Source organism: Lagopus muta, chromosome 20, assembly GCF_023343835.1.
Source record: "Lagopus muta isolate bLagMut1 chromosome 20, bLagMut1 primary, whole genome shotgun sequence".
Classification (NCBI taxonomy): Eukaryota; Metazoa; Chordata; class Aves; order Galliformes; family Phasianidae; genus Lagopus; species Lagopus muta.
The window spans coordinates 9,098,577-9,116,606 of NC_064452.1; the positions used below are offsets into that span (position 1 = coordinate 9,098,577).

The 18,030-nt window shown below is 62.9% G+C and overlaps 1 protein-coding gene across 1 annotated transcript; it reads right to left on the reverse strand.

Moving 5' to 3' along the window:
• Positions 1-1,352: 1,352 nt before the first annotated feature.
• LIMK1 (LIM domain kinase 1) lies at positions 1,353-9,979 on the reverse strand. Its single transcript, XM_048967089.1, has 16 exons — positions 9,849-9,979; positions 7,650-7,746; positions 5,653-5,791; positions 5,406-5,515; positions 5,121-5,327; positions 4,544-4,649; positions 4,284-4,468; positions 4,021-4,204; positions 3,838-3,924; positions 3,295-3,426; positions 3,151-3,210; positions 3,004-3,069; positions 2,756-2,912; positions 2,633-2,688; positions 2,401-2,558; positions 1,353-2,302 (listed from the first exon to the last, which is right to left on the reverse strand). Exons 1-16 carry the CDS (start codon positions 9,904-9,906, stop codon positions 2,116-2,118), a joined length of 1,989 nt encoding a protein of 662 aa, XP_048823046.1. The 5' UTR covers positions 9,907-9,979; the 3' UTR covers positions 1,353-2,115.
• Between the last annotated feature and the right edge of the window lie 8,051 nt (positions 9,980-18,030).

Here is an 18,030-nt window from a genome sequence, read left to right on the forward strand (position 1 = left end):
ACACACAGGTGCTCATTCTGCTCCCTGCTGGGCTGGGCTGGAGGGGGCTGTGGGGTCAAGGAGCCCTGCTCCATGGGGTCCTGGTGCCCCGAGCATCGGGAAATGGATTTGTGCCCAAGCGGCCGCAGAGCTCTGCGGGGCGGTTTGGGGTTGGTGATGGGGCTGCGAGGCGGTGGTGGGGTTGGGGTGCAGATGGTGGGGTGGGTGACACAACGATCTTGGGTCAGTTGTGTCCCCATGTCAATCATATGAGGTGACAAAGCCACCGCGCAGGGCTCGGTCTGCGTCATCTGCTCCCTAAGGATCACTGTGGCCACCTGGGTGCCACATGGAGGACGACCCCCACTTGGTGGCTCTGCCTGGGACAGGTCACTGAGTGTGAAGGTGACTGAGTGACCACTGCTCTGTCCCTGCCCTGCTCCAGGCTGCGGGCGGCTGCCCACTGCCTGCTGCTGCTCACCCAGGGGATGCTGCAGGGCCACCACCAAGCGGCCTGATGGCATCGGCCGCTTGCCCTGCAGCCTATGGGGCAACTCAGGGTCATAAGATGACGTGGGCACCTTGCCACCAGGCTGGGGGATGGTGGCTGAGGGCCCCTGTATGGTCACACTGTCTGGTGGCAGCAGTGGGTTGGGGGCCATGGGGCTGCGTGGGGTGTAGTTGGAGATTGGATGAAATCAGTCCCCAAGGAGCAGGGCAGGTGTGAGCCCCACGCTGCCTGTGTCCTGGGCCCAGAGGGGAGAAGTGGCATGGGATGATGTCACCAAGGGAGGTGTGACAAGGGTTCCAGGGATTCCTTAAATGTGGGTGCAAGATCCAGAGTGTCCATGTGCTGCTCTCTGGGGACAAAGCCACCATCTCTTCTCAAAATACCCCTAGTTCCTCCATAGTTCTTCACCAAGGAGCAACCAAGCGCGTGCTCCCAGCAGGTGGAAGGGACAGGCTGCCAGCACAGCCTCAATGGGCCCAGACTCTGAGCATCAGCAGAGAATAAGCCCAAAGCTTCCCTTGTGATCCACACAGAGCCAGCCTGGAGCTCAAGCTCCTCTTCCTGATGGCTGTGCTACCCCCTTTGTCCAGCTGCAGCATCCCTGGGACATTCTACTGCCACCAGCCTGCCCCCTCCCTTAGAATCAAGGTCTTCTCCAGTCAGGGCTCAAATCCTCCCAGGACAGAGATGCCCCAGTACTCAGGAACCAATCCCAGGATGACAGCAACCCACAGCACCAAGGATGATGGAGGTGACAGGGACCTCAGGGTCCACATGGTCCCACCCTGCTCCAGCAGGGACCCCAGGGCTGGGGGCCGCCCTATGCGAGCACACGAGTCCCAAAGAGGCCGGGCAGCGAGCAGGGAAGGATTTATTGACCAAGGGCTGGGGTACATCACAGTTTGAGTTCCCTTCCCGCCTCCGCAGAGGACGTCGCGTTGGACTTCCCGGGCAAAGTGCGCGGAGAGGCTTCACAGTTTCATCCTTCGGTAAAGCAGAACTGAGGCAGTGACAAATGGCAAACTACGTCGTATGAAAAAATAATACAAACTCTTCTCTTTAAATATCTTACAGAAAATGAACCTGAATAAAGAGCATGAGAAGCACCACACGGCGCGGCCACCCCAGGGGGACCGGGACGTCCCCACACCCGCCAAGACCTGGCTCAGCCCTAGGGGGATGCGTGGCCCTCCCAAGGGACATGGTGGTCACGGCGCAGTGGGGACGTGTGGGGCGCAATGTGCCCATCCCCGTGGTGCCACCTCGGTTGTCCCCGCTTGTGAGCACACGAGGACATCCGAAGAGGGGGATGGGGACAGCGTCCCCCCACTGCTCGGGGGGGACAGGGACGCCCCTACTGTGCTGCAGTGCAAGTTCACGGAAACCCAAGGCACCTCCGGGCTGGGACGGGGGGACCCCCGGGTGTGCAGAGGGGGGGGGGGGCCGTGTGGTCACCGAGCGAATGCAAAGGGGAAGTGTCTCCCCCCCGCCCCTCGCTCCTGGGGGGGCCCTATGTACAGGGAGGGCCGTGCAGGCTGTGCAGTCCGGGGAGAGCCAGCTCCCGGGGACAGGGGATGCTGGGGGGGTGCGGGGACCAGCCCCGGGCCAGGGGAGATGCTGCAGGTTTAGAGGGGGTGCAGGTGTGGGGCTGTGTCGGGGAGCTCAGGGTGGGGGGGCAGCCCTCCCTCGCCCCGTCGGTGCGTCTCCCAGAAGGCGCAGGTGAGCTGCTCCAGCTGCGAGCTGAGCGGGAGGCGGATGTCCAGGTGCATGCGCAGCGTTTCCAGCCACTGCTCCAGCTTGCCGAAGGACGGCCTGTGGACAGACGGAGGGACAAACAGCACGTCACCACCCCAGCCACGTGAGCATCCCCAGGCAAGACGTGGGACGAGCGAGCAACGCAGGGCGCTCACCGCTTCTCAGGGTCCAGGTCACAGCAGCAGACGGCGATGGGGAAGAAGCTGGGGGGGCAGGCAGGGGGACAGTAGCGCTCCAGGAAGCCGCGGACGTTGAGGCCGAAGTCGGTGGTGCGGGGCAGGTAGTCGGGGTCAGCGCTGACCCGGCCGATGATCTGCGGGGAGGAGAGGGGCGGAGGGCTCAGCGGCGGCGGCCGAGCAGCACCACGGACAGCGGCGCGGCACGCACCTCGCACAGCACGATGCCGAAGGAGAAGACGTCCACCTTCTCGTCGTAGCTCCTCCCTGCACGACAGACGGGTCAGGTCCCGCCGCCCCCTCCCCACGTGTCCCCCGCCCCGGCCGTGCCCACCGTTGATCATCTCCGGGGCCATCCAGTAAGGGTTGCCCACCACCGTGTAGCGTTTCTTGCGGTCTGGTTTCTTCAGGTTCTGGAGGTGCTCGGGTTGGTTCTTCTCATCCACCATCAGCCGCGCCAGTCCAAAGTCGGCCACCACCACGCTCTTGTTCTGGGTGGAGGGGATGGGTGAGGTGTGGGGCCAGCACCATCGGGCCGGTCCCGTTGCTGGGCCGCTGTGGGACGGCCATGGTGGGACTCACCTCCCTCACCAGGCAGTTGTGGGAGTTGAGGTCGCGGTGGATGATGTTCATGGAGTGCAGATAGGCCTGGGGAGGGACGGACCCAGCAGTACTTCCACTATCAGCCCACTCAAGCCCACCTCACTGACCCACACGTGCGTTGCTCACCATGCCAGCAGCAATGTCCTTGGCAAAGCTGACCCGCTGGCTCCAGGGGTAGTGGCTGTCCTGCGGGAAAGAGAAGACAGATGGGAGTCCTGCCACGGGCTGAGGGTGGTTGAGCTGCACCCCACCCACTCCCCCCACACTCACCATGCTTTTGATGAGGCCCCGCAAGGTGCCCCCCTTTATGTACTCGGTGATGAAGTTGAGCCGTTTCTCCTTGTAGAGCACTCCGATGAACTTCAGCACATTGGGGTGCTCCAGGCAGCGCATCACCTTCACCTGGGGACCGCAGCACCATCAGCCCTGGGGCACCCCAGGGTGACCCTGTGCTCACTGAGCTTGGTTACATGGGTACAGAGCCACACAGCCACCAACCCCATGATCCAGCATCTCCCAAGCACCACCCTCAGCATCCCATAAGGAGGGACCTTAGAATCATTAGTGTTGGAAAAGACCACTAAGATTCCCAAGCCCAACCCCAACCCACCCCACCCCCACCATGCCAAATCTCCACAGTTCCAGAACGCCTCCAGGGGCAGCGACCCCACCACCTCCCTGGGCAGCTGTGCCAATACCTCACCGCTCTGCGAAGAAATCGTTCCTAACACCCAACCTGAACCTCTCTTTAAATAATGGCAGACTGCCCTGCCCCTTGCCCCCCACCCAGCTACACACAGGTGCTTTGCTTGCCTCTTTGAGGAAGGTCCTCTGCGTCTCCTCGTCAAAGCGGATCAGCTCCTTCATAACCATCACCTCGCCCGTTTCCCTGTGCGTCACCTGGCGGAGGGCAGGCACTCAGCACCTCTGGGATGCATCACTAACATCCCCACCCCGCCATGCTGATAACACAAATGGCACGGCAAAGCACTGCACCTTGATGGCCTGGCCGAAGCAGCCCTTGCCCAGCACCTCGCCGTGGATCAGGTCAGAGGGGCGGAAGATGCGATGAGCGCGAGAGACAACGCGCAGAGACTCGGAGCGGCCGATGTCCTTGCGCTGGGAGGCAGGTGAGCCCACTGAGCTGGAGCCCGGAGACTTGTCTGTGCTGCAGCTCCTCCTGCGGGACAGACAGATGTGTGATCACTCTGGTAGCTGGGGACCGAGGGGAGGGACTTGGGGATGCGTGGTGGCCTTACATGACGGCGCGCTGGCGCATGGTGCCGAGGTCTCCATGGGGTGCAGGGACTGGAGAGCGCAGGGGGCTGTGTGGGTCAGGCAGGGGGCTGCAGGGCAGCGCTGAGTCGCGGGGCAGGGGCTCGTGGGGGTCGTGCTCAATGGTCAGCTGCAGCAGGCGGCTGGTCTCCTGGATCAGCAGGTCGATCTGGGTGGAGAGCACATGGAGTGGCATGGGGCACCCCAAGGGACAGATGTGCTGGGGCGCACGGGGAGAGCCTACCTCATCCAGTGGGACGTGGCCGATGGGCGTGCCATTGATCTCCAGGATGCGGTCACCCACATGGATGGAGTTTTTCACATCGGGGCTGATGCAGTCTGGGTCCACCCTAAGGGGCCAGCACACAAGAGGGGGGTCAGCCCCACTGGATGTGTCCCTGCCGGGTGGGGACATGCAGGCACACTGCCCACAGGTCACCTTGAGGGGTGAGGATACACTGGGACCATACCCATGGGTCATCCCTGTTAGATGGGGACACATTGGGACCGTACCCACGAGTTAGATGGAGACACCAAGCCACCCCAAGCTTATGGGGCATCCCAGCAGTTCCCACAGCCTCCCCAATAGAGAGATGAACCCAGATCACTCCCAGCCACGCCGATAGTTGGGGACATGCTGACACAGTGCCACCCCTGCCTGATAGGAACATCCATCGCTATCCCCATGGGCCACCACGAGCAGATGGAACAGCACCAACCCCATCCTTCACCCTCCCACCCCAAAAGTGTGGCAAAGCAGAAGGGACCCAACAACAGGGTGTGAGCTCAGTGCCAGGGCACTGCGGGGATGGGATACACACTCTCGGACACGGACGGTGCGTGAGTGCTCAGCGCCGCAGCCCTGGGCACTGCAGTGCGGGTCGATGGAAACAGAGAAGCCACGCTTGCCATCGGAGCAGGCAGGGATGGAGACGAGGGTGACGGTGTGAGGGATGCGGGAGCCCGGCGAGTCAGGCAAGATCTGCTCGATGACCGGCGTCACCACCATCTGGTAATAGCAGTGCCCACTGCGGGGCAGGGCTGGGTGAGCACAGGGATGGGAGGAGAGCACAGAGATGTGTCCCCCTGCTGCCACCAGTACCTACCAGTACAGCTTGGAGCGCTCCACCAGCGCATACGTGTCCCCATCCCCGATGAAAGCTCGGCAGTTGAGGCAGCTGAAGCACTCAGGGTGGTATTTCTGCTCCCCAGCCACCTACAGACGGTGACATCAGTGCCGCCGTGCAGAGACCTCCATCCCCTCCCCGTGCACCGGGGAACTCCAGCAGCCACAAAACCCACACAGGAACAGAAACCCCCAGCTGAGGGTCCCCCGGGTCCCCTTCCCCTTACCATGACCAGCCCTTTGGTGATCTGCTCGGCACAGCCGTGGCACAGCTCCCCAAATCGTGCCCAGTAGTCCTTCTTGCAGTACAGCCGCCCATCCTTCTCGTAGTACTGGTGGGACAGCGAGGCCCCGCACTCACCGCACCTGTGGCACATTGGGGACATTGGGGACACCAGGGGGTGTCACAGGGTGTCAACCCCATCCGGCTGTGTGCGCTGCTTCCCTTTGTTGCCATGTGTGTCCCCTCTCCCTCCATTTCTTCCTCTCTGGGGGTGTGTGGGAGGGGTGCGTGACATGGTGACAGTCACACCAAGGGACTGCAGCCCTGGCATGAGTCACTGCCCGCTCGCCCCCGTGTTGTTCCCCCCTGCATGCACAGTGTGGGCATGTGCATAAGCAGCCTCTCCCCTCTAGAATCTGGGGGCACAGCAGTGGGGAGGGGGCTAATGAATGATGGGGGTGGGGTGAATTATAGGGACTTTTTTTTATAGGGGCAAGGACTTATTAGTGGGATGCAGCGATTGAGGAGGACGCAGAGGGGCAGCGAGTTATAGGGAGCAGTGAGTTGGGGGGGCCAGGAGGCTGTGAGCTGTGGGAGTGCAGGGGGTGGCACTGAATTACTGTGACTTATAGGGGTGGGGGGGTGCGAATTTGAGGGACACCGTGATTTCAGAGCATGTTTATAGGGCGGTGCACTGTAGGCAGCAGTGAGTTATGGGGTGGAGTGAGGCGGGGGTCAGGAGGCTGTGAGCTGTGGGAATGCGGGAATGGGAGGGGGGGACTGAATTACGAGGTTGGGGGAGGGGAGGGGCTGAGATATACAAGGGGCAGCGAAAATGAGAGCACTGCAGGAAGGATGTGGATTTGGGGGGGGGGGGGTTGTGTCAGACCCCGCAGTCCCCGCGCAGTCCCCGTCCCCCGCCCCGTTCTCTCCGGGGGGAGGCACGTGGAACCCCCTCCCCATCCCTCCAACAGACGTGACGTCACGGCGCGGAGTTTCCCCACCCCATGACGTCACCGCGCGAGGTCTCCGCCGCTCCGCGCCACCCGGGGGACGGCAGCCAATGGGAAGCGGAGCCTCGGCCACGCCCCCTTAACCCTTCCGCTGCCGCCGCCCTCCCGTTGAGCCCCGACGGGGCGGCCGCGGCGCTTGGTGGGGACCGGGGGAAGGGACACGAACGGGCATCGCGCGGGGAAACAGCACCGGAACGCGGGGGGATGCGGCACCCGGCACGCTCCGCTCCCTTCCTCTGCCACAGCATCTGATAGAGCACGTTTCCCCACACTGCCCCAACTTCCCCACGGCAGCAGGAGCAGCAGGCACCGTGCTCCTGTCACCGGGGGACAGCAGAGCCCGAAGCGTGTACCGGGAAGAGGAGGAAGAGAAGGAGGAGAGGCCGAAGGCTTCTGCAGGCAGCCTTGGGCCTCCGGAAGCCCGGGGTGGAGGGAGGGGAGAGGCCGGATCCAGCTACCCCACAGGGCTACTTTCACGGGGCCAATGGATCTATCCGTCCATCCATCCGTCCATCCATCCATCCCTCCACCCATCCCAGCTCCAGGGAACCAGCGCACCCCGGATGTGAAACGGCACCCCAAGAAACGGGGAGGGGACACGAGCACCCCCAACCCACCCCAGCCCTTACTTGGCTCCGGCGCTCAGGGCACGGCTCTTCCTCAGCACAGCTGCCAGCATCGTCCGGATGCAGGGATAGGGATGGGGACTGTCCTGCCCCCCCGTCACCACCCAGCTCTGGGCCACCCCCACGTCCCCAACTTCCTCCACCAGCTCCCACCGCAGGGAGAGAGCGCAACAAAGAGGAAGCGGGGAGAGACGGGGACGGTGACATCAGCCCCCACCACATGGCCACGCGGTCCCTGCGCACCCCGGGGGGCAGGAAGGAGGGACACAGCCATGTGGGACGTGACACGAGTGGCAGAGCCCTGCGTGGGCTCAGTGACCTCCATGTCCCCATTATTAATGTCACCGTGCCGCAGGTCCCACCTGAAGCAGTCGGCGTGCCAGTCGGCGTTCAGCGCCTGCAGGTACTGCCCATCGAAGATGCCCTGGCCGCAGCTTGCACACACGGGCAGGTCGGTCCCTAAGGGACAGGGATGTCACCCTGCGTGCTGTCATGTCCCCACCACGTGCTCCTGCTGTCCCTCTGCCACCGAAGCCACCCCTCGGATCCCCATCGATCCATGGATCAATTCCCCAAGCTTTCCAACTTGGGGACAAGGTCACTGTGCTCGTGTTCCTGGTGCTGGGGATGGGGCTGATGGCAGTGTCACTGCCACTGTGCCAACCAGGGCTGTACTCTGGGCAAGGGAACTGGGTGTTCTCTATCCCCTGCCACGGCAATGCACATTCCCAGGGCGATGGGTGGCACCAGGGGGACATCGTGGAACAGGGTGGCAGCGGGACACAAGGCTGGCAGAGCACTGAGGACAGAGACAGAGATGGGGAAGGAGGCCAGAGGGGGGGCATGGAGCATTCAGGGGACAGCAGTGGGGCAGGAGGTGATGCATGGGGCACAAAGGGTACAGAGTAGACACTGAGGTCCTGGAAGGGACAGCAGAGCAGTATGGGGGTGCTCAGCATGAGAGGAAACTTTGGGGTGCAGGAGGCATGGGAGATGGGGCGCGGGGGTGCCCAACAGGCAGGGGGGAGAGGAGACATGAGGACACAGTGGAATGCAGCTGTAGGACAGATGTTTGGGATGCACGGGGACAGAGGGGTGCTGGTGCCAAGCTGGGGGAGCAACATGAGGCTTGCAGCAGTGTGGGGTGGCTGCAGGATGATGAAGGGGACATGCAGAGAAAGGGGACAGGATGGAAAGGGGCACAGCAGGACATCAGAGGTGTGCAGGTATGTGTACATCCTGCATGGAAGTGCAGGATGGGTGCTGGGCATGCAGGGGTGCAGGTGGGTGCAAGAAGGATGGTGACATGAGGTGCAGCAGCAGCACAGGGACATAGGATGGGGTGCAGGGACACAGGTTGCTAGGATGAACAGGAGGCAAGATGGGGGGATGCAGGTGCATGTGGGGATGCAGAGGGATGCAGGGACAAGGGGTGCAGGATGCACACAGGGATGCACAGGGTGTGGGATGCAGCAGAGCGCACCATTGGGGGGACATGGGATGGAGTGGGGTGCAGCTGGGGGTGCAGGCAGGTGTGGGATGCAGGAAGGGTGCAGAGTGGGTGTGGGGTGCAGGGCAGGATGCAGGTTAACGGGTGCAGCAGGTTGTGGGGTGCAGAAGGGGGGTAGGGGTGCAGTATAGGGAGAGCATGAGTGTAGAGATATGGAGGTACAGAAGGGGGATGCAGGACAGATGGAGGGTGCACAAGGGATGTGGGGGTGCAGGAGGGACATGGGCTGGTTAGAGGTGCAGGGGGAGATGTAGGGGGGCTGGGGGATGCAGTTTGGATAATAGGGTGCATGGGGAACAGACGGGGGTGTGGATGGAGCTAGGACGGATGCAGACTGGCATGGGGTAACAGGGGCAGATGTAAGGGTGCAAGGGGGATGCAGGCAGATTGGGGGATGCAGGGATGTGGGGAGTACAAAGGTGGGATGGGAGAAGCTGGGGTGATACAGGGGTGCAGGGGAGGATGCGGGCTGGATGGGGTGACATAGGGATGCAGAGAGGGACACAGGCTAGATGGGGGTGCAGGAGTGATGCAGGGGTGCAGGAGGGATGCAGGCTGGATAGGGGAACGGGGATGACATGGAGATGATATAGGGATGCAGGAGTGATGTAGGGGTGCAGTCTGGATGGGGGCTGCAGGAAGGGAATATTGGGATGCCGAGGTGTAAGAGGAAAGAGGAATACAGGCTGGATGCAGAGTGATTTAGGGGTGATGCGGGGATGCAGATGGGATGGGAGCTGCAGGGAGGGGAATGAGGATGAAGGAGCGATGAAGAAAGGGGATTTGGGGATGCAAGAGTGATGTAGGGCTTCAGCGGGGAGCAGGCCTGCTGGGGGGGCTGTAGGGGCGCACGAAGGGATGCGGAGATGCGGGGGGAGATGTATGGGAACGATGCGGGCAGGATAAGGGGCACGGGAAGGACGCGGGGAGCGCTGCTGGGCCGCTGGGAGGGGAGGGGGTCGCGGGGCGGCCCGGGGGCGGCGGAAGCGCTGAGTCAGGCGGGCCAGGGGAGGGGAGGAGTGAATGGGGGTGGGGGGGGGTGGTCACGCACCTTCCTCCTCTCCCATGGGCTCGTCCCTCCAGGTGCAGCACAGCAGCATCAACCTCATGCAGCCGCGCTGCCCGGCACCGCGCCAGGCCCTGCCGCCGCCGCTGCCGCCCCGAGCCCTGCCCTGCCCTGCCCCGCCGCTGCGGTGCGGCTCCGGCTGCGGCTCCGGCGGGCACGGGCGGGCGGCGGGCGGGGACGGGCCGGGGGCGCAGGGCGCCGGCGCGGGGGCTGAGGGGGCGGGGCTGTGGGCGGGGCTATGGGAAGGGGGCGGAGCTATGAGAAGTGGGCGTGCCCTGGAGGCGGGGCCTAGCGGGAGGGGTTGCGGGTGTGGCCAGAGCGCGGGGAGGGGGCGGGGCTTCGTGGGACGCCGCGCCTGGAGGCAGCGTGGGAGGTTGGGGGTCGGATGTGAGCTGGTTGTGTCACCGTGCAACGGGATGCAGATGGCCCTCCGGAGCCCGGGGTGTCGCCGTGGGTCACGGTACGGCTGTCCCCGTGCACCCCCAGGCTGTCACTGCAGGGCAGGACAGGGCCATCCTCTGTGACTCCAAGCCGTCCCCGCTGGGGCTGTCCCCACACCTGGCTGTGGTGTCCCTGAGCACAGGGATGTCTGACCGTGGCACACCCGAGTCCTGCATTTTGGGAGGGGGCACAGTGCAGTGCCACTGTCACCACCACAGGCACTGTCCTGGGGTGGGGGGTGACCAGGGGACACAGGAACAGGACGGAGGCAGATTCCATTAAAAACTTGTCCTTTATTAGTCTGTTGGCAGCGATTCCCTCTGCGTAGGGCGTCCCACCCAGTTATATCAATGTGAGTAACATGAAGGGGGCCGGGGGGGTCCCGCGGGCCGGCAGTGTCCCTGCGGTGTCCCCCGCCACCGGGACCCCTTCTTTCCCTCCCTCCCTCCTTCCCTCCCTCCCCCCACCCCTGAGTGCCCCTCGTGCTCAGCCCGGCCCCCCCCCGGGGTCAGCCACCCCCCGGGGGGAGCACCGGGGCCGGGTTGGGGTGGGGGTCCCAGGCCCTCCCGCAAGGAGCGATAGCACCAAGGGGGATGGCTGCTCCCCGCAGTTTATTCCGCGCTCCCTGCTGGGGCTGGGGGGGTTCCCGGGGTGGGGGGGGCGGCCCCTGACGCTGCCGTGGGGTCCCTGACGGGAGCGTGGGGCCGGGGGGGGGAGGGTCTCAGCTTGGTGGGGATTTACATTCTGGACCATGCAGTAGCACCAAAGTTCATGAGGTCATCGGTGACGGTGGGCGGTTACTTCCGCTTCCTCCCGCAGTATTTCCCTTGTGCACAGCCAATTCCACCTGGGGATGGAGGGGGGACAGTGGATCAGCCCCCCACCCCAAAAAGGTGCTCGGAGGAGGGGTGGGGGGATGCCAAACAGCGCTCACCTCTAAAGCCCAGGGCCCCCAGGGCTCCTCCGTAGGTCTTGGGGGGCTTCCCTGTGGGGACAAGGCAGAGAGATGAGTGGGGTGGGAGGCAGCGTGGGGACAGATGCCCTTTGAAGGGACTCCAACCCAACAACCCCATGCGTGTGACCAGAGTGCACTCACCGCCAAATCCCAGCTGGCCACCAACCCCACCTGCAAGCACAGCAAAACCTCATTGGCTTCGGGATGCTCTGCCCTGTGCCCCCCAGCCCAGCTCTGCCCCACCCCCCCATGGCCATGTCTCCCCATGCCCTAAGGGCTGCATGTCCCTGTGGGCTGTGTGTCCCCGTGGCCATGGCAAAGGGCACAGGGGAAAGTACCTGGAAATATCGGTGACACACCAAAACCGGGAACTCCAGCCCCTGGGGGTGGAAAGTGACAGCAGTGAGAAGCAGTGACAGCCCTGCGTGTCTGCGGTGTCCCCAGCCTACAGCTGGCTGCCCCCAAGAGCCACATCCCCACTATGGGTGCCCACCCGGTGCGCCCCGTGAGGCAGTGGCATGGAGACAGAGAGCACAGCAGTGTGGGCAGTGACAGCCCCACCTCAGCCCCCAGCCCCAGCTGTCACCTGGCTGCAGCCCCCCAGCACCAAAAGCTGTGTGAAGGGAGAGCCCCGGTGAGGGCATGGGGATGGGGGTGTCACCAGAGTGCAGCCACAGCCGTCCCTGTTCCTTACCTGGCTTAGGAGGTTTTCCAGCAGCTCCTGGATACAAGAGCCCTACATCAGAGAGGGGCATCAGCACAGCCCCCACACTGAGTCCAGAGGGTTCCCAGGTGTCTCACACATTGTGGTCACTGCTGTACTGTTCCCTGTCTCCATGGCCTGCACCATGCTGGGGCTGTGGCCATCCCCTCCCTGTTGTACCCCAGGGCACAGAGAAGGCACAGTGACAGAGCAGGATGGGGATATGGGGACCATGGGACCCATGCCCCTGTCCTTTCCTGCTCCCCAAAACCCAGTCCTGCAAGTCACAGCTGTGAGGGGACACTGTGGTTCCGCATCCCCAAAATGCCATTTCCTTTTCAGCTCTTCCATTCCTGGGACCCCCACACCAAGCCCACCAGCACCACTCACCAGCACCGAGGCCACCAACTCCGAGGCCACCAACTCCAAGGCCACCTGTGATGGAAAGTCCAGGTGAGCACCCACAGTGGCCATGGGGACAGACAGTGGGGCAAAGGGGGCTGCACTCGGGAAAGACTGCAGTGGGCTTCAGGCCAGGTTGGGAAACTGGGGCTGGAGACACTGAGCATGGCAGTGCTGGCCTTGCCACCATACTTGGTTCAGGTGGCAGTGGGATCTGCAAGAGGCATTCCTACTGCAGTGCCATCCCTGGGTCCAATCCACTCCTCACCCAGCCCCACAGCAGCCCTCACTTTCCCTGTGCAGCCCCATACCCCAGAGGAGCACCCACCCCCTGCACCACCTACCTGGGATGCCACCGACCCCTGGGACCCCAGCCCCGGGCACACCTGCAGGAAAGAGACAGTGAGGCCAGGTGCCCTCAGCCCACACAGAAGGGACAGTGACCCCAGGGGAGTAGCCCTGACCCATCCTGCATGGGGAAAACGTCCCCAGTCTGTCACCCCGTGCAGAGTGCCACCTCCCAGACCTGGGCCACCCTGCCAGGGCATGCAGGGATGCGGAGCAATGACAGCGCCCTGATATCAACACAGGGTGCCCAAAGGGGAGCAGGCTGGGGAACGGTGACCACGCTACGTACCGAATTTGGGAGGCTTAGCACCAGGCTGCACCCCGACCTGGGGGATGCCTGCAAAATAAGCAAGGGCACTGCAGTTAGCACAGGCATCCCATTCCCATCACACACAGCTGGATGTGTGATGCCCTCACCTGCTCCGGGGAGAACGCCGGCACCGGGCACCCCTACACCTGGCACTAAGCCGGGGACACCACCGATGCCAGGTGTCACTCCTGGCACACCGGGAGCACCGGGCACAGCACCTGGCACCCCTCCAACACCAGCACCTGTGGGGGAAAGGGGCTGAGGACACAGCCTGGGGGCTGCGTGGGGCCGGGGCAGTGCCTGTGCCAGCACCGCTCACCCACGTGGAGATGTGCTCAGCTCACCATATTTGGCTGCCTTAGCTGCTGCTTTTGCGGCTGCTGCTGGACCTCCAACACCTGGGACAGCAAGACAAGGGGCAGTGTCAGGGCCCTGCCTAGCAATGCTGGGTAAAGCTCATCCCTTTCATCTTGGCCGCCCACAAACAGATGGCTTCAAGCTGATGGAGGCCACCAGGATGACCTGTCCCCAAACCAGCCGAGATGCCACTACAACCTGCCTTACCTGGAACAGCTCCAACGCCAGGGGCCAGGCCACCTACACCAGGAGCAAGTCCACCTACACCAGGAGCAAGGCCACCTACACCAGGAGCAAGGCCACCTACACCAGGAGCAAGGCCTCCCACGCCGGGTGCCAGGCCACCTACACCAGGTGCCAGGCCACCTGCTCCTGCTGGAAGAGGGAGAGAAAGGTTGGGGTCTAGCTTGGGGAGAAAGACGGTGAATGAAAAAGGGGAATGGCAGGCTGGAATGATTGCACAGATGAAGGGGTTGGGTGGATGGGTGGTGGGATGGATGGGTGGTGGGATGGATGGGTGGATGGATGGATGGGTGGATGGATGAGTAGAAGGGAGACAGATGAACAAATGTATGAGAAGCTGTATGGATGATGAACCTCCATGCAGGCCAGCTCTCTGGAGAGCATTGCCAGACACAGCCAGGATCTCATCCCACACACTGCCTTACAGAAAGCTCATCCCTCACCCTGACCCACAGGGACCCCATGCAGCGCCTAGCCTCAGCCCAGATCAGGAAAGCAGATTGGGGTGGGGAGGTGCTAAGAGGCAGGACCTGTGGGATAACAGCAGAGCGAGCCCATCTTACCGTACTTGGCAGCTTTGGCAGCTGCTTTGGCAGCAGCAGCTGGGCCAGCTCCTAGGGAAGACAGGGAGCATGAGGGGCAGTGAAGGCTTGAGGTGGCCATGCCAGCATCTGTCAGCCAGCACCACCTCAGACATCCCCGAGTAGCCCTTAGAGAACATCTCACCAGGCACCAGACCGGGTACACCAACTCCTGGAACACCAACTCCTGGAACACCAACTCCTGGAACACCAACTCCTGGAACACCAACCCCTGGTACGCCGACTCCAGGTACTCCGACTCCAGGAACACCAACCCCAGGCACGCCGCCAGGCACGCCAACCCCAGGCACACCAACCCCAGGTACACGCCCTGCTCCTGCAGAGAGGTTCAGGAATACATCCAAGCCCCTGCCCCAGCCATTGGTAAGCATTCTTCCCTCCATCCATCCCACATCCATCTATCCCACCATCCCTTCATCGATCCCTCCATTCCATCATCCATCCATTGCCCCACAACTCCATCCAACCATCCACCCATCCCTCCACATCCATCCCATCATCCATCCATTGCCCCACAACTCCATCCAACCATCCACCCATCCCTCCACATCCATTCCATCATCCATCCCAGAGCGAAAGACGAAGATCTCACCAAATGCGGCTGCTTTTGCTGCAGCCTTTGCTGCAGCAGCAGCTGCTGGGCCACCCACTGCAGGAACAGAAGAGAGGATGTCAGGGGGACTGGCAAAGTTGGCACCATGTTGTCCCCTCATGCCAGCCCATCTGCTCACCTCCAACACCAGGTACCACACCGGGAACACCAGCTACACCAGGAACACCAGGCACACCAGCTACACCAGGAACACCAGGCACACCAGGAACACCTCCAATGCCAGCACCAGGAACACCAACACCAGGAACGCCAACACCGGGAACACCAGCTCCTGCAGGCAGCAAGAGAGAAGCTGGGTTTGCTGAGAGGTGGGACGTGGAAGTAGGGCTGCTCTCACCATGGTGGCCCCCTGCCTCATCCCAGCAGCTGCTTGGGACACATGCCTAGTCCGGGGTCACCCAAGAGCTAAGAAGTCACCAGCACAGGGGCCGTTCACGGGGGCTCCAGATGATGCTCATCATGGGGAGATGGAGCCTTGCAGCCAAATGGCATAGAGACATGGTTGGTGGCCCCCAGTATCCACATGGAAGGGCTGGGGGCTCTGGGCACTGATCAGACTGGGAACTGCCCAGAGCAGCCACAGCTTTGACCCTCTTGTGGTAGGGACGAGTGCTGGAGGAGCTGTCTGCATGGGACACCACAGACACCCGAGGATAACAAGGTGGCCAGGGGGCTCCTTGAACGGTGCAGTGCTTACCATACTTAGCTGCCTTGGCTGCTGCCGCTGCTCCTGCTGGTGTCCCAACTCCTGGGGACAAGAGAGAGGGACCCTGAGCCACCTGCCCCATGCTGACTGCAGCGGGGAGAATGCTCATGGGGACAGTCGTGGGGACAGTCACCTGCCACCCCAGGGACACCTCCGACTCCGGGAACCAAACCAGGCACACCGCCGACACCAGGCACAAGACCTGGGACACCACCGACCCCGGGCAGCACCCCTGCACCTGGAGGGAAGCAGAGCAGTCAGAGCACCCCCAAGAGCTGCTGGGAGGCACGGTGTCCTCTAGTGGCATGAGATGGCGTGGGGCTACAGATCCCCCAGGCAAAGCTGGAAGCTGTAGCGGGCCCTGAGCTCCCAGATCAGGTGCCCCATGCACACCCCCTGGGTCTGCACCAGGGGCCAAGGGTGGATGAGCTCCCCTAGCACTGCTGGCACAGGCATGGGATGCAGGAGGAGGATGCTTGCCAACTGCTGTGCTGCTCTGCAAGCGCTGTGATGCTCACACGGCAGTGTGCATGATGCAGCGTCCCCAGAGCATGCACAAATCCGGGCAGGGGATTCCCAGCTCCCCAACCCTACAGCCCATGTGGCCACTCAGGAGTTGGTGGCAGCTGGCAGGACTGCGAGGTCCCCCAAGGACGGGCTCATCAATCCCAGCTGCTGCCGGGGCTGACGCATTTCCTCTGGATGCTCCAATGAGCGCGGGTTTGCTGCTGTGAAACTGAGTGCTTCTGCCAAGGAGCGGAGCAGAGAGCTGCAGATCTCAGCCCATCCCTCTGCTAACGGACTGCAGTCCCTGGGAGCTGTGCATGTCTCCGTGCAGAGCTGTGGGCTGGGGGAGCGTCCCAAAAGCAAAGCGCCCCGCAAAGCCTCACCAGCAGGGCTGAGGAGCAGGGACTCACCATAGGCTCCTGCTTTCGCTGCTGCCTTCGCTGCAGCTGCTGCCGCTGCTGGGCCTCCCACTGCCAGAGCAGCAGGAGAGAGTCAGGAGTGTGGGATATGGGGGCATGGGGACACGGGGATGTGGGTCTCATGCCTCGGGGCTGAGCCCAGCCTCACCTCCAGCTCCTGGCACAACACCGACACCGGGCACCACGCCGCCCACCCCTGGGATGCCGCCAGCCCCAGGCAGGACACCGGCTCCTGCAGGAAGTATGGGGCATCAGCTCAGAGATGAGACAGCAGCAGCAGCCCCCCCCCCCCCAAGCCTGGAAGGGGGCACAGACACCCTAGTGGAGCCGTGAGTCCTGTGTGTGCCCACAGATGGTGGCTCACCATATTTAGCTGCCGCTTTTGCTGCTGCCGCCTGTGCTCCAACACCTGGGGAAGGACAGGATGAGATGCTGAGGAGATGAGGATATCCCCAGCACAGCCCTCCCTTTTCCCTGGGGAGGTGACACAGCTCTGTCCCCTCTCTGGCCACTGTGGGGCCGTCAGACAGTGCCAAGAATCCTGTCCAAACACCAATGACTTCCAAAGATACGCCAGCTCCCCATGCCACAGTCTATGGGTCCCAATCCCTGCACCCCCCAGAGCAGCCAAGGTGGGAGCCATACCTGTCCCAGTGGGGTACCCAGCCTTCCCAGCAAGAACCCCTGCTCCTATCCCACCTGGTCCAAGGCCTGCAAGCACAAAGAGAAAGCGCAACAAGGTCAGGAGCTGGGTGCCAGGGCAAGGATGAGGCAGACAAACAGCTCCAGCCCCATAGCTGAGGACACGCTGGGGACACAGGGTCCGCGAGGAGCTACGACCGTGAAGCTACGAGCGCTCATCACAGGGCAGCTTACCATTGACGAAGGGCAATCTATAGCCACCTGGAGAGGAGAGAAGGCGCTGGTTAGCACCTGGCTGCCGGTGGCCGTGCCCGCTCTGCCTCGCGGTGTAGCCCCTCTTTGCCATCAAGCCAGCGAGCCCTCGGCACTGGGGCTCCTTCCCAGCCAAATCCTTTTTGGGGTGCAACCCCACATCGTGATGGGGCTCCCAGAGGTCCCCCTCACCAAAAGCGAACCCCACGCTGAGGGCTGTGGTGCGTGGAGCTGGTTTCTGACACGAGTGTGTCTTTGCTGGAGCCTCCCTTGACCCCACATCGACAGTGATCCACCAAGAGCCCCACGGCGAGAGCCGTACCCGACCAGCTGCGCCAGGCTCTCATGTGAGGCTTTAATTGGAATCAGGGCTTGGGAACTGAAACGTGACCTCACTGGGAGGTCGGCAAGAAGGAACGGGGGGATTACGAGAAGGAACATCGCAGCCGGGGAGACGGCTCCTTGAGAAAGAGCGGAGTCCCATTGCATGTGCCAGCATGGGGACACCTGGTGCACAACGTGGCGGTGACCACAGTTGAAGGAACGGTGACAAAGTGGCAGCAGGGGCTGCACACCACGGTGGCCTGGTCCCCTGCTGGTACCATCACCCACAGACAGGATGGGACAGCATCCCCTCCCACAGCCAACATGTGTGCTCCAGACTCCC